Genomic DNA, 27632 nt, shown 5'->3' with positions numbered 1-27632 from the left:
AGGGAATTTTCATTTTTGGATGAACTTATCCTTCAAGTGTGACTCAAGCAGAAAAGCGCATTGAAGTATTTATTTATAAATCCTCATTTGACGCGGAGATGCAGTAGCTACCTGTTGAGATACGATGAAATGTATTTTGGGATGATTTTTGTAAAGCATTTTATACCGTTTTATACGTGCTTGTGTTTGTGCACCACGAGGATCATGTACAAAATCACTGTTTTGTGTTACTATTCAGTCAGAAATAAAGTTAATCTTTTAAAAGATTGATGTTTTTTACTCATTTATAAAGCCTTCGATCTGTTTTTTTCGGTCAAATGCGAGTACAGACTGAAAAAGACTCGTGGCTCAGATGTAATGTAATAGAATTAAAATGTCCACATTAAAAAAAACTGCAGTTGCATGATACAATTCCCAAAATACATTTGTGAATCCACGCACACATTTTATGATGAACGGATGTGTGAATATCTCAACGGATCACTAGTTTTATGAGCTGTGAAAGGTGTCCTGTGCAGTAACACCTGCCCCTATTTTGTCTTGCTAGGTTCAGAGTCTAGTACAGTTGAAATCAACATTTCCAGCGAGCTACGAGACTATGACGATGTAGACGCTGATGGAGAATCCTTGGAGAACTCTTTGAGGCACTAGCTGGGGTCATCAACAACCCGCCTCCCTCTACTTTTCCTGTGTGACATTGTTTTTATTTCATTAGCTACTTTTGTTTTAGACTGTCTCCTCTTAGCCTCCATTGTCCAGGTATTAACTGGTCATGAGATTTCATTAGTTAGTGCGACAGGATAAGTCTAATTCTTGATGATTTCTTGCTAAGCTTTTTAAATCTGTCTGCAGCACAGTTTCGTTTGACATACACTGTAGTGCAGCTGAACAGTCCTAAAGTTGGATAATTACTTTTTTTTTTTTAAATTAATAACTGATAGCTGAAACATTTCTCCTGGAGAATTCGCTGTATTAGACACTGGTTTTGTGATGCACAATCTTTCCATGAAGCTCCAAAAGAATGTAATGTCAATTTACTGTATTTCCAACTGTCCATCTTGTATTTTTGCACACATCCATTTTATACCATTAACATTAAATATCCAAAATATTTCTTAAGATTTCGTTGGTCCCACTTTCTTTGTCTTTTGAGGGGCTGCGTTGCAATTTCAAACACCAGAGCTTTGAAAAGCACTCAATTAAAGACACAGTCTACATGTTTTCTGATATCAAAATAGAGTGATTTATTTGAGACACTGAATGACTTCAACGTTTTGTCTTGGAAACAGGTGACCACACCCTGGACCAGGGCGAGAGAGACAGAGAGAGAGCGAGAGAGAGAGAGAAACTGTCACAGCACTTATTCCATTTTGGGCTCCTTAGCATGCCAAGAAAGGCCACCGACCCACAGCCCAATTCTCAGTCTGACACAGACAATAATGGCTCTCAAATGAAAAAGTCAGAAAACAATGAACCACCCGTTAAAGGACCAGTGTGTAGGATGTAGTAGCACCTAGTGGTGAGGTTACAGCGCCTCACCCTCCTCTACAGCGGCCGCTTAAAATGTGGAAAACACGAAGGCTCCCTCTGTAGATATAAAAGGCTCATTCTAAGGTAACGAAAACCACGATTCTTAGTTTAAGGTGTTTAAACGCTCATGAAAACATAATTTATGAACAGATCCCCCTACATCCTACACACTGGACATTTAATATCCAAATGTGACAATTAAAAAAAGAGGGAGAAAAAAAAAGACAAAAATAAAACATTGGCCCTTCACTTTCAGCACAATCTGAACATTTGCTGAACCGCCCATTACAAAAAGTGCACTTCACATAGCTCAAGCAGAAGTCGACAGAAAGGGAAAGGGACCAGAAAAAAAAAGGCTAACCAAAGTGGTGGCGAGTTAGTTTGAAGATCTTTTACATGAGATCCCACTAAGTAGAGGGAGGCAGACTTACTGCCCACGAGACAGGCATTTCAAATATGACCAAATCTGATCATCTGGCAGCATTTGGTGAGTCTTAACGAGACCAATCAGAGGTTTTTTTTTTTTTTTTTCATTTTAAAGCAACAGCAGGACTTTTTGCTTGACCTCCACACCTCCACCTTCTGGCCAAAATGTGCTCTGAATTTTCAGTAGATTGTTCAGAGGAAAGTGCCAAAGAGAAACCATGGTAATGCTAATCAAGCAGTAGTTGTTTTCCTGCATTAAGTCCTGTTCCACATAAAATACACAGTTAAAGCAGAAATCAAGCAGAGGACTGTGATGACTATTCCCCCCCAGAGGATTCCCTGAATGCAGGTGACCGAGTTGCACATTTCCTCCGTGGCTTTCAGGGATCAGTAGTGGAAAGCAAAGCTGCTTAACACATCTGCGTCAATGCCATTTGCGACTCGCTGAAGAACAAAAGAACTTGCGGTGGGTTGTGATTGGCCCATTTGAAAAAGAGTATTAAAAAAGGAGCTGATGAGACATGCGCTTTGTTTAAAAAGAGTTCTCATCATGTTTTGTCAGCAAAGATGTGACCGCTCTAGCCATTAATGAGCCCCTACAGGATGGCAATAAAGTGTACTGTATATAAACATATATACACAGTATATAAGTCTGTGTATTAATCTAATTTACATATCTTTACATTCTTAAATTTACATCCAAAAAAGGGAGAAAATTCTCTTTGTAAACCACTTTTCACATCTTGTCCACAAAATGACGTTTTCTAATCTCGAGTGAACTGAGCAGGTCATTTTAGGAGGTTAGGACTGTTTCTTGGCAGGTTTTCCTGGTGTTAAACGTGAGATAAGAACTAACCTTGCAGCGGCACATTCAGTTTTGACTTTCAAAAGTCCATCTGTGGAAAATAGACCAAAAAAAAAAAAAAAACGAGAAGCACTCCTGAAACAAAACTATTATCCACTGAGTTGAGTTCAGCACCCTGTCCTCTGACAAACCAGTGCTTCAGTATCTGTTACTTTTATCACGTCCCATGAAGTAACATTTGCTCAGAGGGAAATCTAAAACCACAACCTTTCTTTCACAATTTGTTGCCTTTGACAGCCAAACACGTGTGTCTCATTAACACTTTTCTCTTTATATAAAACTCATCTTTGTGTTTCCACCCTTTCACCCCGATAACAGCTGGACCAGAGGCCCGGAGGGATCGCAGCCCTTCCTCATTAGAAACCTTTTAAAACGTGGATGCACCCAGGGAGTTGGATTCAGTCCAGTTTTGGGGATCTCTTGACCGACGTGTTTCAAATAGGCATATCATAAAACACACATCGACAAACTGTAAGGTACACTGGAGTCAGCTGGTGTCGGCTCCTCAGCAGCTGCTGCGGTAAACTGGTTTTGTTTCATTCCACCTTACGGCTCTTCTCGAGCAGTGACAGTTTGTTTGCTGATGTCAGAAGAAGGCAATTTGCTGCACATTCCAGGATTCATCATCAAAGTCTCACGTCCGCTATTTTCGGAGATCAAGAACACAAACCTAAGGGGGAGAAATAAGGTAGCTTTAATAATACATTACAAGCAACATGTCTTTTTTTTTTTTTTTTTAACACTTCTTGTTCTCTTGGTACTAGACATACATTTTCTGAGCTGATTGTATTGGCACAAAACCCTAAAAAAGGAGACGAATAGATGAGCTGCAAACTGTTGTAAACGATTTGGCATACCGAGCCGTCTGATGCGCTGGCACCGACTTTGTCCCCAGTGCCGTTCCAGCACACCTCGAAGATCCCACCAGTGCCCCTGTAGCTGTGGACCAAGGCTCCGGTCTGAAACAACAGTGCACACACATAAATGACCAACTCTGTCGCAATTTACCGATAACAATAACTCTTCCTCAGTTTAAATCAGATGCTCACCGTGGTGTTCCAAATGTGGACACACTTATCAAAGGAGCCGCTGGCCAGGTGCTTGCCATCGGGGCTGAAGGCCACGCTGTAGACGGGTTCCTGGTGCTTGGTCAGAGTGTGAATACAAACCCCCCGCTCGACATCCCAAAGTCGTACTGTCGAGTCAAAAGAGGCGCTGTGGGAAAATGAAGTGCATAGATTAGAGCAGCACCAAGGACTTTTTTTTTTTAAATGTATTTGTAAGATAAAACATTGATCCGTGTCAGAAAAACATCTCTGCAAGTCATTAAAATGATCCAAACTCCAACTCTGTAACCTGCCTGCAAGACACCTCTCAACAGCCTAGTTCATTATTTCCAAGGATTTATGCTGCAGTGAATAAATGCCAAAAGCTTTAGATCATTATCATGTGTTGGTTGTTTCTGCATCACAACATCTTGTCCTCACAGTTCTAACAAGTAGAAACATCTCAGAAACATCATCAATCAGAACTTCTTTAAGTAGAAACATGACACACAAAGGTCGCACTTTGACACTATGCCAAAAAATGTGTGAACTTGTTTTTTAGAGTGACAAACTGCCTCTATGACTTTAGAACAGAAACACTGTTGAAAACCCAATGGTGATAAAAAGGAGGAGGATTTCAATTAACACATCATCCTCACCATGGTATAAATAGTCAGGGCTAATCTTCTATGGTTGCCCTCGGCAATTAAAGTGAACTCATAAGGATATAATGTCTGGAGCAAAACTGTCAAGTCAATTCAAATGGTTAGGGTTGCCGTACAGTTCAACGGTGGCATTTAGATTATCAAGATCCTTCCAGGAAGTGGTGATAATGATGACAGCTTTACTTCGAATGTGAACTTTATGCAGGTATGATGGGTTTGTCAGTAAGGGCTGTAAATTCCTGTCGTACTTGAACTCGAACGTTTACACATGCATGCACATCTGGGTCAAGGTTTAGGGCTGTGGGCTGCTGATAATACCAAGAACAGGCTTTCTTCTGGATGCTAGAGTCCCATTATCATAAAGACACACACACACACGTACATATTTTGTTCTGAGAACACAAACGTAGGTGTGACGCAGGGTTCATACAGCTTTTTGAGAGTGAAGTCAAGTTGAGAGCGAAAAAGTTTGAAGGTTTCCTTCATACCCACGGCAAACATTGTGTAATGTAATTTTGTTATTTTACCAGGTGTTTATGATAACACTGCGATTATTTTTGACATTGTGATTGCAATATGATTCATTATTAGTGGGAATGATATATTGTGCATACATTTTTTTATTTTTACTAAATAAATTGTCGTGATTTTAATAGTCATCTTGATGAAATTAAACTTATTTTGGGAAGACAAATAATATGACAAGAGGATTGTTTCATTGCAAATATCAAACAATTATTGGTTAAAATAAGTGATTGTGTAGATTGTGTAGTACATTTGAATTCAAGCATAATCCCACCCTTATTAGTGCATCCTTCAGACTTTCAATATTTTATTCGAAACCTATAAATGTGCATTATGTGTGAGAGATTTCCCACCTGGCGAGCATGATATTAGAGTTGGGGTTGCTTGTGCCGGGGCCTGTCAGACTCCACTTGATGGTGTAGATCTCTTTACTGTGAGCCTGGAGGTCGTGGACACACGACTCTTGCTTCATACTCCAAATCTGCAAAAGCAAAATATGTCTGAATAAAAATCACCACACAACTGTCTGTTGTCTCTAACCATTCAGACTGAGGACTCATCTTACCTTTAAGGTCATATCGTCTGAGCAGGAGGCAAGTAGCATGCCCGATGGATCCCATTTAATGGCATTAACTTCATTCTGCCAAACACAAAAACTTGTTAGCTTGACTGTCAAGGGAGCGAGCGTGGTATGAGGTCAGATGAGCAAATGAGAAAAAGCTGTTTACCGTGTGGCCTTGGAAGGTCTTGAGGGGCCGGTCACTGCCAAGCCGGCATACGTGGATGCACATGTCTGTGCTGCAGGAGGCAAAGGTGGTGTTGTTCTGCCAGTCGACATCCAGTGCTGGGGCTGTGAAACAAATGAATGCATGGGGTCATTAAGGGTTTGCTGAGGTTTATGAGCCCAAGCAGGAAACATTTTGGATCCTATTTATTATCTGCAATAATAAGCTCTTATTGTTGTGAACGCACAGTGAATTTGCTTTACCTGAGTGAAAAGGGAACTGCTGCTTGGCTTCTCCTGTGTGTGCGTCCCAAATGATTGTCGTCTAGAAAATGAAATGGAGCATTTCAACAAATGAATACAGTGTTTTTGCATGCATCATTATAAACATAATGACATATTAAAGGCTTTTTAAAAAGGTACTCCAAAGGAATGCCAGGCCTTGAATTAAATACTAAATAGGTAGGTAGGGTAAACACATAACTGATGCATCTAGCGTCATAGTCATCGTCCTTGGTGTGTGTCTTTGTAAGTTGAATTTCTTTTCCCTGCCTGTTCAACTTCTCTCTGATACACAGCTTTAATTTCAGAGAATAATGCACAAAATAACATGTCACTGTAGCACAAAAACTGCAATTAATGTAAATAACTTGTACAGATTAAATTTTTTCCCACTTAATTATTAATCAAGTTATATTTAATAGATTGACTCCATGCTAAACAATGCTATGATATAATGCTGTGAAATATCTAATAACATATGCAAGACATTAATAATTTCTCTCTGTATTGACTTTATAGCATAAAGAAGATTAACTGTTAACACAGTGAGGTTTGCTTTAATGTTTATGGATTCCAAAAAAAGATATTATAAATATGTTTACTAGAGCATTTTTATTCTTTATGTCTGTTTAAAGAAACAAAAATTGTCAGACATACCTTATCTACACCAGCACTGAGAATAGAGTTCCCCTTCTTGTTCCACTTGAGTGCAAATATGGGCCCTTTGTGCTGCCCCAAGGTGCTTGCCAGATTTCCTAATGGATAAGACCCATATTAATTTCTTGTAGAAAAGATCCCTCCAGAACATGTCACAGATGTTGCATTATTCACAATGCCAGAAAGCTAAGGAAACAACACCATGTTGGAACGATGGAGGACATACCATCCTTTGTCCATATCCGAGCAAATCCATCATATGAGCCCGTTGCCAGGAGAGTCCCGTCGCTCTGTTGGAGGGAACGATAACAAACCTGTCATTTAACCTTCCTCAGCTGCTCAGTCCGATTCCCACAAGGTAAAACTTGAACAGGAGAGATGTGGACAGATGATCAGGAACTTACATTCCAGTCTAGTGAGGTGACGTCTTTGTTGCTGGGGACATCCTGGCCACCTTCTCGGATACAGTGGCGCAGCACCAGCTGGGTGGAGTTGGAGTTATTGTTCTCGTTCAGGTTCCAGATCCGGGCGGTGGAGTCCCCCGAGCTGAACAGAATACCAACGCAGCAGGAGGGGGGTCAAAAGATTACAGGAACATAAACTGTCAGCGGTGGATCTTATAAAGCCATATATCTTCCAAAATAAAAGCCAAAGCGTGCATACAATATAATATGACTCATCCAGCATGAATTAAGATCAGTTTCAGCACAGACAGAGACTCACCCTGAGGCCAGCAGATCGCTGACAGGGTTCCAGGCACAGATGAACACTTCAGACTCGTGGCCTCGCAGCACCGTGGCTTTACTGGCTGGTATCTCTACATCTACATCCATCTCCATGGGCTCATTGTGGTTATCTGAGGAGAATGGGCACACACAAATTTATATATGCATCAACACAGGCATGCATGCGAACACACATGCCCACACTTGTCAGCAAGCCTAAAGGATGATTGTGGTATTTTTACACCCGGGCTCTATTTTTACATGTTTTACAAACACAGCTTTGGTACAGTGTTAGTTTGGGTCCGAATTAACCTGTCACACACACAGAAATATGTAACCATAGACCATTAAAATACCAGAATAAGGTAACCCTTTACGAGTTGTACAGATAAACTTCTAATTAAGTAACAGGAAGATTTAAAAGAAAATCAATAATATGTTTTGGTTGCTATATGCCAGAGCTATTTTTATTTATCTCTGTCTGAAAATACCGACCCACTTCGAGTGCACACAATTATCACAGTATAACAAGAACCCAGCCACGGTAAAGAATCTGGCCTCAAGATTATGTGAAAGCTTCCCTGTGTACTTTTCTTACACCCGACTCTTCCTGTTGTCTTCCACACATTCAAATTAAATTTCTAGCCGATGTGTTGATGCAAACATCCACTCCTCTTCCCCTCGTTTAGAGTTCCATCTGATCTACACCTCTCTGGTTTCACTCACAGAGGAAGCTGCGAACGGTATCACATTCTGTGAAATCCACAGGGCTGTTGTTGTTTCTCTGTGTAAAGCTGTGTGCTAATTATGGCAGGTCATCTGTGTTTGGTAGGTTTAAGAATGCAACTTCTAGGCTGCTTTCTGGTGAAAGCAAGGAGCCAAAACACATTGTGGGAAGAGGAGCTGCTGCCTTGTCTTCAAATTCATGCCCCTGTTCCACATACAGATTCATTTAACACTGTGGATCTAACTGTGCTTTATTAATGCAGTCGTTGCATGCAGCATTTCTATTTGAAACTGAGAAAACGTTGAAGGTCAACGTTTTAATTCTGTCATGGTGATGATAATGTGAGTTAAAAGAAAAAATATGGTGAATTCAAATAAGACACCAGCTGTTTGGCCATATTCATTGTCCCTCAAACTGAAAAACAATGCATGACCCACTGGGGCCCTATTGAAGCTTTATTCTTGATACTTTTGCCAAAATGTTCCGTATATCATCTAAAATTTTGATAAAGAATACAGAATCCAGAAACTAGAGACTGCTTGTCCCTTTCTTTTTACCCCACTTTATCACATCTTGATGACACATATATATATATATATATATATATATATATATATATATATATATATATATATATATATATATATATATATATATATATATATATATATATATATATATATATATATATATATTTTTTTTTTAATTTTTTTTTTTATGTCAGCTCAGTAAAGTACTAAGAAGAGTACTTACTCATGTTGTGAGTGCCGTTCTCCTCCCCATTATAAGTGGCTTCTCCATTCTTTGGTGTGTTGGACTGCATTCCAGAGGTTGAAGCTGCATTGCCACAGGCCGCCTGTTGCTGGGCCAACTTGTCACGGAAGGCTTGTTGCCGCGTCTGCACCACATCTGGCATGACTGCGTCGATGAGCGACAGTGACTCGATTGGTCGACCGTCAAAGACTGTACCATCCTGTCAGGATAAAGGCAGTTAATGACGCATCATGGAGCAATGTGATAAATTACAGAAGTGAGGGTTTCCTGATTCTTCTACATTACAAACATTTGCAAAAGCTTATGCACGTTGTGTCTGTCCATTTGTCAACAAGCAACAGAAAACATCTGTAAGTGTCAGTGACAGGAGGTTTCTGCCCTCACCTCATTGATGCTGATTTCTGCCTCCACATACTGAAGCCCCTTCTGCAGGATGGAGATGAGGGCTGCAGGGGGCACTAGTGTTCCATTGATGTTGGACTGGCTGATGTGGCTTTCGATGCCAAAGGTGAAAGCTGAGTGGGAGAAACCTGAAAACAAAACACCATTCACATTCATTAAACGGGAGAGTGCCAAGCACAAGATGTGCACAAACACAACACAAATATTCAAAGAAAAGTCTTGTCTGATCCAAACAAAGCCAACAGTAATCGCATACAAAAACCGAATGGCATAACAAGTGTGACATTTGAGAGTATAATAAGACATGCCAATGTCAATGTGGACCTCTCAGGGCTACATGTAACTTGGTTTCTGCCAGATGGCTGCAGAGACAGTCTCAGTAAACAGTAATGAAGAGACAGAGTGGAGGATTTCAATTATTGATACAAATCCTATCGAACAGTGAATAGTATGTTGATATCTAAATTTCCAATGCAGTATTCTTTGTTCCCACATTAAAGGGAGGGGGCATGTTAATTTAAATCCACCATTAGCTGAAGATCTTCATAGCTTCATATAAAGTGAAATGTTTGATCATGCATAACATAAAAACATATTACATGCTTTGTCCTTAGAATATTCCTTATGGATGACAAGTCTTTTTTCTGGATAATGCTCAAATAAGATGTGCACATTAGGACTGCATATACCAATCATTATCATTACTGATTAATCTGGAGATTACTTAGATCATTACAATCATGATTATCATTATAATAACAGATTATTTCCCAGGGCCCTAAGTGGTAACTTCAAATTGCATTTTTGTCCAACTAACAGTCCAAGATTCAGATACTCTTTATTCATTGTCATGAATGACAAAGGAAAGCAGCAACATTTAAGAAGCTTGACCCAGCAAGTGACATCTATGCTTGACGACTGACTTAAAGGATCAAATCTACCAGAACTGAACAGTCATAATCTACTCAACACTACTGTCAACAGAAAGTTGAAGCACATTTCTTAGTCCACAAAATACAACTGGAGCATTATTGCAAAACAGTGTTTTAGTATTCTCAAACAGAAATTGAAGTAGATTGGGACTTGTGTACAAAAAAACAGCCCAAAGAATTATTAAATGGCTCCACAAAGCTTGTCAAGCATAATCCAAGTCTCCAGGGGCCCCCAAATCCCAAACAGATCTGAAAAAGATGTTATTTACATCCTTTGAAAGTTGAAATCCTTACTGAAGCTGCAAAGCTAGAAGTGTTAGACCACAAATGAGTGCACAAGCTCGGCAACACGTCAAGGGGTCTTTTCAACATCTTTCCAAATCAATTTGGGATCTCAGTGATTGCAGAGACTCTATGGAGCTATTTACGTTTTTTCTTCAGTCCTTAGCTACTTGAGTTATTGCTGCCGCACTGTTTGTCTGTAAAGCTCTACAAATAATGTGTGGACAACAAAATTTCAACCAATTTTATATCCACACGGGGATGACTAGATAATAACTAAATTTTCTTTTTTTGGTGAATTTTATCCTTTAGATGATTAATCGATTATCAAAATAGTTGGCTGCCTAATTTTCTTGAAATTGACTAATCAACTGTTGCAGTTTTGGTGCGCAAAGTCAGAAAAATCCCTGGAAATCTAAAAAGAGAATAAATGCATGTATCAGGCCCAAGTACATTCATTCAGTGTCTATGTGTGTAGCAGACATAAAAAAGTCAAACCTGATTCTTGGAGGTATCTGTAGACCAAGAAGTTCACTTCATCACTGGTAATACTCATCTTAGCCCACTGAAAGGTGGGGAGGTATGTTGGAAGGCTGGGTTCACTCCTGACGATAGAAACAAAAATAAAAGTTGAGATTAGCATTCAGGTCTGTGGTCTGACTCTGACACATTCTAACAAATGATATCTCTATTGTGGTGCAATAAAAATAGATCCAAATCCTGTACACTGCAGAGACCTGTCCTGCTCCTTGTTTAATGATGCAGCCATGGACTGACATATTTTAACAGGACAGCCGAGACATCTGACCTCTGTTAGTAACTTCACATTCTCATCTCACCCATTTCATGATTCTTTCCTTTGACAATGTCAATGGCCGGGTCACTTAACCTGTAAATCCATGTCTGGTAGTGAGTCTTAAGTATTTCTAGCTTCTTTTCTTGGGACTAATGGGAGTGTCCATATCCATTTGGCCATCACTGAGAACTCACTGGTGCTTTCCATTAGTGACCCGGCCAACCATCTAGATTGGAAAGAGCCCTGATAAAGCAGCAAGGATATTAAATGCCTGTCTACTGCCCATTTAGTGAATTACAGAAGAGTGCAAGAGGCAAATTATTCATAGCAGCCAGCCTGACCTTCCCTTTTGAGTTATTTTCAACAAACAGTGGTGTGTAATAGAGCTTGTGTTACCCATTTCAGATTGAGATGGTCTCAAAACTGAAGGGAGCTCAAGAAACAAAATGGCAATCATGTTTTTGATTCCATTGTGTTTTATCCTCAGGCTGATGAAGAATATTGCTGTTTGTAATTTACCAGTGGATCAAACACATGGTGTACAAGAGCAGGGTAAAAGGAGCTGGAACAACATTGCTTATACACCCACAGACAATGTAAACATACACTAATGTACAGTACATATACAAGGAAAGAATGGTCTATGAGTAGATTATGGTTTGGAGAAAAAGGCACAACAAAATAAAAACTGCCAATGAATAATCACATTCTATATATATTTTAACTATAATAATTTCCTGCTCCCCCACTGGGAGATAAAGCAACTGATATTCTGCTGAGAGCACACAGTGAAATAAAGGGGGGTGGTGTCAGGTATGAAGACTGCATGGCTGTCCAACTTTCATTCCAAACACTGTCCAGGCCCACTCAAGTTCCCCTTTGGTAGCATAGCAACAAGAGAGATCGAGCAAAATAGACAGAGAATGGTGTTGTCCCAATTACCAGTGGGCATACAGCCAGAGGGGTTGAACATGTTACTCAACATGAATTATTCACTTTCACCTTGGTATATTCTTTCAGATGCAGTCTACCTTTATTGTACCACAGCAGACATGCTAAGGACTGGAAATATAACAAGCTCTGCAACTGGTGCAGCCACAAAACTAAGTTTAGCACTTTTCAACACAGAAGGAGATGCTGTTAAAGGTGCCCTGCAGAGTTTTTTTTGTAACCAAATAGAAGTTATGTTTGCAGTCACTCAGAAAAACTCTGTATGTAGTAGAGCTGAGCAACACTACATCATTATGGTGATATGAGATTGTATATTGGTTTACATTCTGGATATATGACAGATGTGTTGTCTTTTCCTGGTTTTAAAACGCTGCATTACAGTACAGCACAGCATTACTGATCTTACCAGACTGTTCTAATACTTGTCTTTACCCATGACGTCATCATGCCCACATTACTGATTATTATTGATCAAAATACTCAGTGGGTTAAGTATCAATAGTCTTCACCATATTATGTTTCAACATAAATATTTGATAAAAAATAGTGTGATATTTGATTTAGTCTCCTGGTCCCAGCATTTAGCTAGTCCTAGTGGCTAGAGGTTTGAAAAGAGGGATGCACGCATAAACAAACAGCTGCATGGAACTACGGGACCTCAAATAAATCCAGTGGTTTAAAATACACTTGGATTAAAAAAACAAACACAAAAAAAAAAAAAACAACTAAAAAACAGAAGAGATTTTCTCCAGAATATTTCCTAAAAACAAATCCTGGTTAATGATAATGAGAATCCAGCAAAGTGAAAATCTCAATGCTCTGTTCTGCCAGTAAACACAACACTAAGCTAGCCTATCTGAGTCACCATGGCCTGATTTGACCACTGCTGCCATGTTTGTCTTCAGCTTACATGTATGCGAGGAAGGGGGTAGCCACATCAAAGCAAAGCCGCCACTGCTCCCAAAGCTGCAACAGCTACATACCAAACAACTGGAAACGTAATTAACAGGCAGCCTGGAGGGCTTAGGTCCGTCAGTGCAGGGCAGACGCAATAATCCCTCTATCAGATGGGCCCATGATGCCACCATCCATTACACAACTCCCTGGGCATCAGAGCCTCCTTTGACCAAACAATGAGCCTCCAGAAGACCAGACAAAATGCAAACCTGGCTCTGAGATGTAGCCACTGAAGGGATAAGTGGAGTCAGAGTCTGAAGATGTCTTTCTTTTTGCAGAGGAATCACACCACAAAAGGCTGCTGCTACAAAAACACTGTTTACACAGCACAGATCTACCACAAGGATGGAGACGCATACAGCAGACACAATACTGACACTGATATAAAACCACACAACCCTAACCATGGTTATTTTAATTATTTGATATTACAGCCATAAAAGGAAACTTGTTTTTTTTTAAGATGTTTCTAATATTTAAATCTACCCTCATCTACCTTAGTGTAATACAATTCAACAGCACCATGAACCGCTCCAAAATGATCTCACACTTGAATCAACACCTCCCCAAAGCAAGTCAAACAAAAACTGAACATTAAAGCTTTCATTAAGACAGCAATTGTGTAGGACAGTTTGAACGTGCTATATTAGTAGGTAGGCAGTGAATCCCACACATATAGTTTACTTGGGCGGTCTGCCCAGAGAGGAGGTTTGCTCTACTGTCTATTTTCCTCTCTGCCAGCAATGTTATCTGCTTTCTTTGTCAGCAATAAGTTTTGCTAAAGTTATGCCAATGTTGCTAAAAAAACACTTCTGGCATTTAGGATGTTTTCAGGCGTGTTTATGTTGTCCTAACAGCAGGTGAGGAGCATATGCGGGAGGCTTGTTGCTAATTTTTTTTCATCAGCGATACGTTTTATATAGATGTACGTCTGTGAAGCTACAAAAACTCTTCAATAGTCAATATTGCATCCAATCACCAACCAGCAAAAGCCCAGTACAAAGCATTTTAAGTTAAATAACACTCTAAAATCCCCCAATTTGCTCATACGTTTGTTACAGAAGTCCAGCCACAGAAAGTTGTGTGCAGGCATTTTGATAAATTGCAAATAAAATCAAGAAGACACCGAAAATAATTCAAGCAACCTCTAAGCCCCACACAACAACTGTTCCATGCAGTTGTGGCATCACAAACCATACCAGCCAGTCAAAAGGTAACAGACAAATCCCACATCCTTTAACTGTGTGTTTGAGTCGCAAGAGCAACAAACAAACCTAGAAATACCACAGAGCCGCTTTGCCACCTTAAACCCGACAAGAAACCAAATTAAAGTGTGTCATTGGTGAATGCCGACGAGGATCAGTACATTTGAGGAATGACACCAGATTATGTGTTACAAGCACCAAATCGATTAAATCCTACCATTGTCAAAACAAGGCATTATTCTCACTCTGTACAATAACAAGCTGTTTAACGTTACTCGTCAGCCCAGCACTACAGCTGACAGAAAAAAATGGGTTTCAATTCATAATTCATTTAGAAAGAAAACTCACCCACAAAATTCTTACAATGGAGCCACAGCACTACGCTCTGAAGTACATATTGTTTACCAGCCCAGTTTGTTGTTGTCTATCCATTTCTGGCTGTGAATGTCACTGCATTCAAATAAACCTGTTACATTCATTCTCTTTTCTTCGTGTTTTATGTCGAATGTTCCTGCCAAATAAAGTCTATCCTTTGATAATCCTTCCACTGTTGTTAGTTCTCTCATCTAGCAGATTAGATTAATGACTTGTTACACAAATCACACATTAACGACAACACCCAGAAATGAACAATTTGTGTTGGTGTGACAAAACAGTGTGGCAACAGACAGCAGAAACAAAGAGACTGTTCAGAGTCAGACCTGGTATTACCATGCATCCAGTGCGTTTACATGACACTCAAGAAAACCAAATTACTGGGTTAGTCCAACTATGATCAGATTTTTAAGATGCATGTATACACCGTAGTCTGACTAAAATCAAACCAGATCGGATTTCTCATAGTCGAATTAAAACACCTAGATTATTTGATTGATAGTCGCATTACTCCTGCATGTATATGTTCTATCAGATTGGATTTGGATTTTGCTTTCTGAGCAGGCTTGAGATTCTTTTCCCGGGGCCGTGAGCCAGAAATAGCAGGACGGCGGCGTCTTTCCTCAGAAATCACCGCAAGCAGGAACGCCATTGTTCATCTAGTTTGTGTAATTATAATGTACACCATATACGAAATTTACAAAGATGTAGCTTTGTCTCACTCTTCGTACTCCATCTTTCTCGAATGCCGAGGCAGAGTTTGTTGTTGGTGGTGACATAAAGAGGTCAGCCAGAGGAGGCTCTATTACCACTAGTTGAAATGGGTACAGTGCTACCCATCGTACCAGGGTATGACATGCTTAAGCCAATAATTCGATTTTCTCACTGGCATGTAAGCTCAGACAATTGCAGTTGTCTGACTGAGTAGCATAGTCAAACTATGGCTGTAATCCGACTAAGCTGTGCATGTAAACGTGCGGATGGACAGCTCTAAGTCTGTCAGATCATACCTGACACTGGTCTTAACATTTATCTTGTGTGTCCCAATTGTAACTGGATCTCGTTCCACCCCTACTGTGGTCATCAGACTCATTAGGGTTTACATCAGGATGTTTACAGCACTTGCATAACAATGTAAACTACACTATCAACTTGCCATAGTTAAGAGGGCCTCAATCTTTTTTTTATTTCAAACACATCTGCCGAACATGTATTTAAATATAGTCAAGTGATTGTGATTACAATAAATTACATTAGAATAACTAATAGCTCTGATTTAACTTAAATGTTTGCAAAACGTGTTGCTGAATGCTTCAGTGATGGGACTGCAGCTTTTGTGGAGGTGCTGCTTTCACTACACGGCTATAAAGTCAGCTGTAATCATTTGAAGTTAAAACAGAGGAAACAGTGTTTGAGGTTTTAAACTAGGACACAATGAAATGGGCTGAAGCAGATACAGTTATGCAGTAAATAACATCAGATATAAACTGAATTTTGCAGGATTTTCACAAATGTAATTATTAAATACTTTTGAACAATATGTGATGGGGGTAAAATGTTTTGGATTTTAATTTTTAACAATTTCATATGGAGTTTCCATATGGGCACATATCGGGCAACACATATGCCGATACCATTGTATCTGTGATTGGCCTGCGAATGTATCAGTGTCTAAGGACACCGGGAACATGAGCTGTCATTCACTCTAAAGCAGTCTGGAGACCTTCTTGACCCTAAGGTCTTTTCAATGTAGCTAAAATATAATAAAATAGACATTTGCAAATAAAACCGGATCTACTTGGTCTAAAAATAGAAAGCAATCCTTTTAGGTGGGGTGATATTTAAACTCCATTTCTTCCATTTCAGCTACCCCGATTAAAGCAAACATGTCACTGCAAATAGTTATTTGAACAGACCTCTAAATGGGGCTTGTCTATAAAAGCATCCATCCATCACTGAAATCAAATAAAATGCTTTCTGAACACAGACATTTGAATGTAAAATAATGGAGCAATGACAACTACACAGCCAGCCATATCCTACACATGCAAGTTTTTGAAAAGAATGATGTTGAAAACCAGCACAACCAGGACCCCATTTTCGCCTGAACGGTCACCTCCTGACAGATGTGCAAACAAGACCTGGAAACAGCAGCCATTTTCTCTTGAACTGCTCTGCTGAGTAAAACCCGCCTTTGAAGCTTCTGGTTGGGCTGCAGTCTTGAGGGGGGAGGGGAGTGAGACAGAAAGAGAGAGAGAGAGAGACAGAAAGAGAGAGAGAGACAGAGAGAGAGAGTGGGGGAGGGGAATTGGGGAGTGGGGATGGGGGGGTGGAATGGAAGCAGGGTGATAAATAATGATCTCCACACAGGTAATCACAACAACCATTTGTGCATTATTCTTTGCCTCTCCCAATGAGTCACTTAGCGACAGCCAATGTAGGTCGGCAAAGCGGTGGGGGATGGGATCCTTCAGTCTCCAGGGGAAACACTTCTCCCACGCTTCCTATGGGTGGCAACACTTTTATGTTTATCAGGGGTGGCCAACCGTGTGCCACGAGAGACAACAGTCTGCAGAAAGACTCTACCCACTGATTAACGCGGCTTTAAGTATAGGGGGAGAAGTCGTACGTGAAATTTTCTTGCGGAGGTGATCAGTTGGAATGAAAACCAGTAGACTGGGAACTCTGTGTGCACACACATACAGGGTTGGCCACCCCTGCAAACAGTAGGCCTAAGCTACTGGTTCTTTCAGCAGTCAACAATGACAAAGGTCATCAGGGTAGCAGATTAGTGCAACAACAGCCACTGATACTGCAAACATACCCCCAATGTTATGATTCACACAAATTACAATGAGTCAAATCTTTCATAGATCTGTGCTATGTGAGCCTTGTGCATTTATTTTTCTCTTTCAGTGGAGAATCCCACATTCACAGGCACCACCATCAAATATATAGTCTCCCTGGGAAATAAGTGGGGGGGTGACAGACAGCATGGATCACTGAAAGGATTCATCATAATGGCTTCTAATCAGGAGTGTCAGGACCGAAGATCCACCCTCATGCTGAAGCCATTAGCATCAAATAAAAATGACAACTCCCACTTGCCTGTTGGTGTCATTTACTATACTTTGTAGAAACCAAAGAATATCTGACGCCTAACATTGTTCCAAGAAGAGAACTCCCGGGTTTTTTTCCTATTGATGTGGACAACACATTTCATAAATACAGCAACAAAAACATCCCAAAAAACTATACTGATGCAATAAGTACTGAGACAAAAGAACCATTGTAACAGAGTAGAAAGAGTTGAATCATTATAATCTTTAACAGAAAACCACAAAGAGGGGGACAAAAAGACAGATCATAATGTGCAGCAGCTCACTCTTCTATCCAAAATGAACTACAATCACTCCTCTATCCAAAATGAACTACAATAAAATGTGTCTAAATTAGACATTTTATATTGCTGGTCCTTCTAGGGGTTTTACACAATAGTTGACCAAAACCACTCAATGCTTGCACACTAATTGTTCATCTAAGATTTTAGCATGGTGCGCCAAGACGCGGCATCATGATGTCGCATCATAGTCGGTTAATCAGAACGTATGACACGTTCTTCTTACAAAACGAGATGGATCACTTTATTGTTGAACAAAGACACAACACTTTCTACATTTTGCCATATTACTTAACAGAATTTAAAGTATTTAGAGTAAAGAAGAGCTATCCCTGCTTGAATGCAGTCCGTTGTTCTCCAATATCCAAAGCTCAGGCGAGCTTGGGGTCCAATCAGATAGCAGCACATTTTAAAACAGCCTCTCATACCCAAACCAGGACACCTCTATTTCATCTACCCCTAGGTTGGTCCCACCTACATCAGTTAACCCTTTACTGGTTGAGACCTCTTTCACAGGTACTGGTTATGTTTATTTGGTGACAAAAAATACACTACCTCATTGAGCTTCTTTGCTCGCTCCAACACTACAGAATTTAACTGCTATGTTGTAGTGATTCATTATCAATTAATTATGAGCTTGCCTTCCTGCATATTTTCCTTTATCCTGTACCCATTTTTAGTTGCCTTAAAAAAGAAAAAAGAAACACACCAAAAATGTAGTAATGTAACATTGTCAGCCTTTTATAGGACAAGTGAAAAACAAAGGATCAAAAAAAATGCAGCAGAATCAGAGATATCCTTAAGTCTTTGATTAACTGGCATTTATATTACCCACAATGCAGAAAGATTGGAGATTTGGTTCATTATGCGAGCATTAGCTAATGCAAACTCAAGCTGCTCGCCACAAACAGACAAGGTGCGGCTGACAGATGTCAGGTGAACTTGTTTCTTTTTCTCTCCAGACTCGAATGACATTAGTCAAAGCAATGTATCTCTTTATTTATTTATTCATTTATTTATGACAACTAATCCCTCTCTGGAGCCACAGAAGGCTGTACGCAACGTTTTTTTGTTTTTGTTTTTTACATATGCAGTATTACTCTCCATGATCTGTAAACTAAAGGAAGTTACTCTTCATAGACAAATTAATCATAGATTCAACAGATCAGAACTCACTCGCTTGTTGTTCTTAGTCATACCAGCCATTTTGGCAGAGATGGATGACCCATTTTGTCAAGCAAGTATGTGGACTTTGATCTTGTGGACTTGTGGGCATTGATCTCAAAGTCTTACATTTGCCAGTCTTGGTTAAAAAACATATACCACAGGAAATGGAGGGGGGTCTGATTATGGACGAGCTGCATGTAAAGACAGCTTTTACAATAAAAAGGTTATTGCAGGGCATTCCAACATGTTGATTTTCCTGCATTTATCTGGTTTCTTCAAATAATCTGGTTTCATATGTGCATATAAGCAGACAAGGACCCATCGCCGTAGGGCATGCATGTGTATATGGCTGTGTGGGGGTGGGTGGTAAGTAAATACATGGTGTGGAGAAGATAGTGGGACACAGAGAGCTCTGTTGATGCTCAGTGCAGCACACATACACAAGACTAAAAGCTCATTCTTCAAATGCTCTTTGAAATATAAAAGGTGAAGAGAATATAACCTTCTGCTTAGACAATGAACAGAATGCCTTGATTCAATACTCTGACCTTTCATTTATATCACTCCTTGTATAGATACTAATTGGTACAAGCTAGTTATAGTATCACTCCATTTTAACACATCAAGACACAGACTAAACAGCTGAACACATCCTCTTTTATATAATACAATTCACTGAGCAACAACAACATGTCTGTAAAATGAGGTGGTTTCAAATCTAGGCCAGTGCCTACTTTGTACTTTTATGCTGCATGATATGAGAAAGAGCCATGTGTTCCTGTGTATTACATCAGGAGTCAAGATCTGTACATTTGAAAAAAGAAACTGCAAGTGAATAGTGGAGAGAACCCTTGGCTGTCTTATGCACGCTGTGTTGACATTGAAAATGTGACCAACGTCTCCACCGGGTTCTCCACAGGAACCGAAACTATTATTTATCTTTATGGGAATGTACAGTATGTCTTCACTAGCTTTTACGCAGCACTCTTACACAAAGAGCAAAAATAAATTGTAGGATTTTACCATCTTATTTGGTACAGAAAATGTATATTTCTTCAGTCTTTCACTAGTAAGAACGATTTGTGTGTCCTTGACACTGTAACCGTCGACATAGAGGTCTCAGCCTGGCCGTTCTTTTTTTCAGTGAGATGAGGATTGCACAAATAAGCTGTAAACACACAGTGTGGGCAATACAAGTGTTGCCATGGTGACCAGAGGATCTTGCTTCTCTGTCAACAGCTGCTCATGCCACCCTAAATACCCCCCACTCTCCTTGAGCTTTCCTTCCATCTGACATCAGGGTCAAACAAACAAGGCAGGCAAGTGAGCTGAAACACTGATCTTCATTCTCAGCCGTTCCTCGGATGTATCCTTACCTAGCATTTACACAGCACGACACTAATACCACACACAGGAGATTTGCCTTTGTAGCGTGCGTGTGTGTCCTCACACAGCGCTCATCCTATTAAGCAAGTGACACACACGGAATAAAAGTTTAGAAAACGTTTCCAAATGTTAGTGTCATATAACTAGAGAGAACTCAATAGTGCACACACCTCTGGTTAAGCCACACAGCAGCCCCTCTTTGTTATTTTAGAAACAGAGGTACATTCCCTTCTGTCTTGGTCAAATTGTACTGAAACATGTTTCAAGACACTAGACCAAAAACAGTCTCCTTGGAAAGCAATGAAAACACCATTTATTTCTATTAATAAAATCTGATCTTGTAATATTGCACAAGGCCCTGCTGAAGAAAGACAGCATGTTTGATTACAAGGAATCTTGTGTAATTAAAAGCAACCATCACTGTTTAAACTGTGTATTTACAGTGTGTGTCTGTTGGTGTACACCCATGTTTACAATTGGTAGGCCCAGACTGTGGTTAGATGTTGAAAGGTGTAGAAAATTACAAAACCATGCAGCAAATGTGAAACTTTCACTGACATTCTACAGATGGTCGTTTCGGTTCCGTGGCAGTTCACTCAAAGCCACAATTCAGTTATCCTGAAACTATGAATGTACACTGACAACAGAACTGATCTGAACAATGCTGTCCATGTCTTTCGAAAAAAATTCACTGACTACCACACACGTGTGAGGCAGGCCGTCTAATGTCAGTTTAGTAACATGCAATGATGCTTGAAGGTGTGAAAAGACATTTACTATCCAGGAAATCCATATAACATTTTATAGATAACATACACCAGTCACATGTCATGCACTTTACATCATGTTAATGCTAAAATCCTATAAATTCATTAGAATCATAAATTGCCATAAGCATTGTTCACAATAACCTATTTCAAGTTCAGGTAATGCTAGAAAGGAACAGATTGATTGTGATGTGTTTTTAACTGTTCTTTATGCCCACACTCAAAAGAGGAGTAAAGGCCTTTATATACAGAGATCCCAAAGCACTGCCAATAAGAAAACCAATCACTATTCTGCTGTAACGGTGTTTCATTTTTCAACACTGAACAGAACTGTGCTTGCCCTGTGTGTTATTTTAGATGGCATGCCAGTGTACCAGAATCAAAAGAGACGTAGTGTATAACATGCACAATGGGCAGAGACATTGACAATAACAAAGGCGAATGCTGTGTTTTTTGCTAGCCGTGGACATTCTGCAAACACAAGTGAAGTCGCTGACCACCATAGGCAACATGACGCGAACACTGGTTTCATGCAATGCCAATTGCTGTGCGATCAAAAATGAAACCGAATCAGTTGCTATTCTTCTTCTTTGAGTTAGCTGCCAACTGTCGCTAGTTGCTATTTAAATCTTCTGGTGGAGGTTCCCACACATGTCATTAAAACAGTACACCCCTATCCTGTCATGCTTTATACAGTATTTCTAGGCTGAAATACAGCAACGTTCAAAACCATTCCCACCTTAAACAGGCAGTATAAACGAGGCTGCAAAGAGGGGAGAGATGTGATTAACATTTGAATCTGGCAAAACAGAACAATGGAGACCATTTTCAGACAGCCTCTCCAGGAAGGCATACATAGTATTGTACACATGCAAAGTAGAACAGTAAAGACCGAAAAAGGAAAGATTAAGAGGAAACCTGTCTCCTCTTTTATCTCTACACACCTGGCCAATTACTGTATGAAGTAGATAAGACTCTCAAATTGACTTCAGATGTTGCTGGATGCAAATCTGAGCATCCGTTAAATCTGGTTATTCTAGTTTTGACCATTACATGCACTAAAATATGTACTTGACCACATTTTTAAGTTGAAAAATGAACATTTAAGTGCTCTCCAGTGAACAATCAATATAACAACCATACCCAAAACTATATCTGTACTGAAACTTGTACTTGTACTTGAAACACTGTTTCAATATCAATGCTTTACGGAATCAGAACAAGAAATCAAGGGACATTTCTGTCCTACAGAGTTTCTAAGATTAATACAAACTATTTGTCCCAGTCCTCAGTTCTGAATTTTTAAGTCCCATTCATTTTCTCCAAAAACAATGTTAGGCAACTGGCAGATGGAGAACCTCCATGACTTGTATACATATGAAACCCTTCTGATTTAATCATCAGCACAAAAGATGAACAACTGCATTGCCATGTGTTGAATCAGAAGGTGGTGAAAAGACAGACTACGTGGAAAAAAGTAATATTCCTTTTAGTAAAGAAGTGTCTCACTCTGACATGCATGTGCTTGCACAACTTCCTCAACAGTCATCCACCAGCAAGCCTAGTAATAGCGCTAGTTAAAGATTATAGGCCTTCTTCAGAACACACTACACTTGTATGATGGCAACACAGCTCAAAGTATTCTCTACATGTCAACATTATGAAATTAGATTGTTTGTGCTCACAGACTGATCTGTATCTATTAACTTGACATATCCCCACACAGACAAGTGTCCACAAAAGTGAACACGTTTCATTAACAATTCATGTCAAGTCATTAAAGGACACTGAATCATTAGCTATGACGTGTTCGGACACAATAGAAAATAAAAAACGATTAGCTGCTAGACATTGCGACAGTTAAACATTTAACACACCCTTAATGGCATGTGGTTTCCTCCCACTCGCTTTAATTTAAATACACACAAGGACAGAGTCAGAGCACAACAGACGTGAGCTCACGCAACGATAAACAAATCCAAAATAAATCCAAATAAATAACCATAACCTTGAACTAGCCAGTACTTGTATGGGTGTTATTTCAGAGTAACCACTGGTCTGCCAGTTGGCTGTTGGCCCATGCACACTGTATGTCTCTTTTGGAGGGAGAGAATGGCTCACCTCCCCCCCTGGCCTATCATAAATAAATACTGCTACAGAAATATTTGGACAGCCCGATACAGAGCTCTACAGCACCACAAGGCTGACATGGGCTTTCTCAGGGACTTCCTTGCCCTACTTATGAGCAGAGGATACATTTCTCTTTTGAGCACATTCAATGTACCTTGGATTCACTATTGTCTCTTCTTTGCCTCGTTGCTGAGTACTTAGAAGTGAACAATTCCTCTATGAGGACTGACTAAAAACTATAAAATACATGAATAATGATTATTCACATACTGTGCCATCAACTTTTTCAGTCCTCTGACTGCATACAGCACTGAAACCACAGACAATAAGTCTCGTTTTGAATCCTGTCACTGAACAAGAGGCAGACAGACAATAACCTGTAGCCCAGCAACATTACTCATTGATGTGGTTTGAGAACTCTGTACAAAAGGTAACTGTGTCCACCTACTGAAACACCAAATGAACCAAATGTTAGCCAGAAATGATTCGAAGTCAATAAAGAAATAAGAAACCTTACTTGGGAAAAGCAAGAGAGTGAGACAGTAATGAGGCTCTAAGACACTGGCACTAACATATTTAGTGTTCAATAAATGGCAAACGTAAAGTGGTCTAAAACACACAGTTAAGACATAATAAAACTCCTATTGTTCCTTAAATAGGTGGCACTAAACCTGTTTTTGTAAGCACTGCAATTAAGGGTGAGTGCAAGTGCATGACCCTAGTAACAAAACAGGTAAACACACTTAACAGGGCAAGGCAATATGGTTGAAATCAATGATCAAAACCTTTAGCTACTGAAATTCAAAATAGTGAAATTTCAGCAAATTCACATATGATGTAATAATGCACTGTGTCCTACTTTTATGCTTGACGTCAGGAAAAAACTCTTTAAATGCGCAGAACAAAATATAGTGTTACCTTTAATCTAGTTTGCTTAGCATTGGTAATTTTTACAACAGATATTGTAAAACAATATAACAAAATATGATTGGAAAGTCGCTTGGGAACATGGGGAAACCATGATATACTCAAGCTATATTGATCGGTTCAAATTCAAAATCATCAATGTGAGTGACAGAATGGCATTGGCTCTCATCTCCATTTACTACATTTTTAGGAATACGAAATTGTGTCTAACTGATGGCAGTCTTATTTTGAGTCAATGGTGTTATACACCAGCCACATGTTGGCACTCTCTGTTAATGTACTATGGAGTGGTTGTTTGTAGCTCGCAACTCATCATCCTGGATTTTCCAACTGTTGCTCTTATGATTTGTTTGGTACCTGCTGCTCATTGCTTGAAAAACAAAGATGGGAAGACAAAACTATCTAGAAGAAGTAAATGGAGTCAATCTTGTATCAAGAAAATTGGGCGCATGGTTGAGATGGTCCATTTTAGACGAGGCCCAACATAATTTGGGGCTTTTAAGATGGTGATGGCAATACATCAGGAAGTAAGTACAGGCATAATGGTGTTTCTTGCTGCTGCTGAAAGTGCCAGTGGAAAAATCAAAACAGGGGAGGTTAAAATGTCCGCAGCTCTAAATTGTAATTTGGGAACATTTACATGCTGATTACTAATTATTGCCCTGCCCATACACAGCTATTCTTTCTTTAAATGTAAATCCAAAGAACATAATGGTTATGGCCTGAAGAAAAAAAAAAAAGGTGTCAGGAACAGCTCAACCAAATCAAGCACAGTCAGCATCTTCTCACCAAGGCAACTTCTTTGTTAAAATGCCTCCATCTGGTTCCAGTAGCTGGAAGAAAACACTGACTGATACTCTGAATATACAACAAACAGCAGCTACTAGGTCAACAAGAAAAATGGGGGCATCAATTATTGGGCCATTGATGTAGAAATCAGGTTAAGACAGCATTCAAAGGAGCAGTGTGTTTTAGCTGTTATTTCCACCCTGATCCCCTCTCCTGTCTTTCTCTAATGGAGATAATGAACACTTTGATGTTCAGAGGTGAGGCGAAACGTCTCAACTGTGTCTGTACACGCTCTATCCCCATTATGCCATGAACTACAGAGAACAGTCAGGGCTGGTAGCCTGGACGTAAAAATAATATATAGGTCATATAACATTTCCTTAAGCGCCTGAAAAAAGTGAAAGTAAACTGGCTTTCTATTACCTGATCTGAGGACATGTGGAATCACCAGGTCCTCAAGCTTCACATTTAAAGGGTGTCTTTTGGTATGTGTGGACACCTTTGTAATGCTTTAAGTAAACTATTACAGCTATTAGTTGAGAAACAGTTTATCAACGTAGCTGTACAGTAACATGTACTGTCCCTTGGAAACTAGTGGTTAGTACAGTGGAGTGTCCCACCCCCCACTCATGTGCCTGCCAAGTCTGCATGGACATTATAAATATATATCATTCATTGACCAAATAACTGGAAATGCACGTGTAAACTGATGTGGTTGAGGCTTTTTTTTTCTTTTGTGCCATTAAGCGGGCACAATGGATATCCTGGTAACTCATCAGAAGGGAAGAGCCTCCAACCTTTTAAAAACTTATCAGCAATATGTCTTAAGTTGTCCACAGCTCGGCCACAACAAGGTTTGCTGCGAGTGTGGAGACGAAAACATCCACACACAAAAAAAATATAATAATAAAAGTAGGTTTGCTGGGGCTAACTCGCATCGACCAGAGAGGAAACTGAAAGACACAGGCGAGGAATTTCAACACACGTGTGGAGTCAGAGGGGTGACTGAGCTGTGTGCCGGCAACCTCATAATCAACGCCATAATCACCAATTTTCTGAAAGTCATTATCCTCCTCGTACATGACCCCCACACACAAGCACAGAAGCGAGCCTGGACGTGGAGCAGCACCAGAGCCACGCCACTCGCACTTTTTTTTTCTCCCCCCCCCTTTCGCCTTACCTTTTATTGTGAGAGTGAACTCGTGGTGTCCGCCGCCGCCGCCACCTCTTCCTCTTCCACAAGGAGAAAAACCTCCAACTTCAGCAAGCTAGCTGCGACTTTCCTTCCATTATGCTTCTCGTCATATTTCAAGTTCCGACCGCTGCCTCGTATGACTCACTGTCGGCTAATTTTCTTCTTCTGCTGGGGCTAAACGAAGCGTATTTTGGGGGCTCGGGCTGTGCTCACTCACAACTGGGCGGTAAAGTTGGAGAACAGAAGGAGAAAAAAAAAATTACACCCGAGTTTCTGTGGGCTTGAGGCTGCAGGCTACTCTGTGGAGTTTCACCGTTCACTGAGAACAGTAACATAAAGAGACAGCAGCAGGCGCTGATCGGCAGCGAGAGAGAGACCTACACACAGAATGGGAGAGAGAGAGAGCGAGAGAGAGAGAGAGTGTGGAGGGGCGGCGAGGGGGGGTTGAAGTGAAGGCTAGCTGACCTTAAACCTGAATAATGGAAACACGACCGAACGTATAAGTCAATTAATAAGATCATTAATAGTTTGATATCTTGTGTGCCCTCACACGATTTGATTACACGCCAAAAACACCAGCATATAAACCCAAATTAACCCGTTTTCACTTCAACATACATCGTCCCTGTCGTCACAAGACCACGTTTACGAGCCGTTACTACAAAAGCTGCTGTATATATATATGTGTGTGTGTGTGTGTGTGTGTGTGCTGTAGTGCCTAAAATGGGAGCGAAAAATGGCTCGGATTTGAACCCGAAATGAACAGAGTCGCACAACATGTACCCTCAACGTGGCACACACTCGGTAAAAACCCGCGTTAAAGTGAGTAGTAGCGCTGATATTTGAGTGTTTAGCAGAAGCGCCGGGCTGAGCCTCACACAGGCTACAGTGGAGCATGTCGCCTCTCTGGCCTGTGAGCTGCTGCCCCTCCCCCACACACTACACCGCCACTATTTTTCGCCTGCCTGGTCACGCAGCGGTTGATTAATTCTCCTTTCGCCTTGCTCAGTCATTCAGATTTGGAA

General features: G+C 40.2%; 2 protein-coding genes across 3 annotated transcripts in view; one reads left to right on the top strand and one right to left on the bottom strand.

Moving 5' to 3' along the window:
- The window catches only part of gpr143 (G protein-coupled receptor 143), an 11443-nt gene extending 8559 nt beyond the window's left edge, over window positions 1-2884 (top strand). For both annotated transcript variants that reach the window (XM_037109518.1, XM_037109517.1), the window contains exon 9: window positions 548-2884. In XM_037109518.1, the coding sequence (XP_036965413.1) occupies window positions 548-651 (104 nt within the window). In that variant the 3' untranslated portion in view covers window positions 652-2884. The remainder of the gene's footprint in view (window positions 1-547) is intronic.
- tbl1x (transducin beta like 1 X-linked) lies at window positions 1220-27632 on the bottom strand. Its single transcript, XM_037109515.1, has 15 exons — window positions 26593-27632; window positions 11061-11167; window positions 9331-9476; window positions 8926-9145; window positions 7444-7576; window positions 7125-7266; window positions 6947-7010; window positions 6721-6818; window positions 6046-6106; window positions 5786-5907; window positions 5623-5697; window positions 5411-5538; window positions 3871-4036; window positions 3679-3780; window positions 1220-3491 (listed from the first exon to the last, which is right to left on the bottom strand). Exons 2-15 carry the CDS (start codon window positions 11116-11118, stop codon window positions 3465-3467), a joined length of 1542 nt encoding a protein of 513 aa, XP_036965410.1. The 5' UTR covers window positions 11119-11167; window positions 26593-27632; the 3' UTR covers window positions 1220-3464.

Source organism: Acanthopagrus latus, chromosome 9 (genome assembly GCF_904848185.1).
Source record: "Acanthopagrus latus isolate v.2019 chromosome 9, fAcaLat1.1, whole genome shotgun sequence".
Lineage (NCBI taxonomy): Eukaryota > Metazoa > Chordata > Actinopteri > Spariformes > Sparidae > Acanthopagrus > Acanthopagrus latus.
Note: the sequence above shows the minus strand (reverse complement) of the source record. Positions and strands in the feature narration are given on the sequence as shown.

Excerpts from the sequence above, each read along its gene's own strand:
- tbl1x (XM_037109515.1), bottom strand. The coding sequence starts at position 11,118 with ATGAGTATTACCAGTGATGAAGTGAACTTCTTGGTCTACAGATACCTC. Across the intron at positions 6,107-6,720 it reads TCAGTGCTGGTGTAGATAAG|ACGACAATCATTTGGGACGC; the intron begins GTATGTCTGACA and ends TTCATTTTCTAG. Across the intron at positions 3,492-3,678 it reads CCAGCGCATCAGACGGCTCG|GTTTGTGTTCTTGATCTCCG; the intron begins GTATGCCAAATC and ends TCTCCCCCTTAG.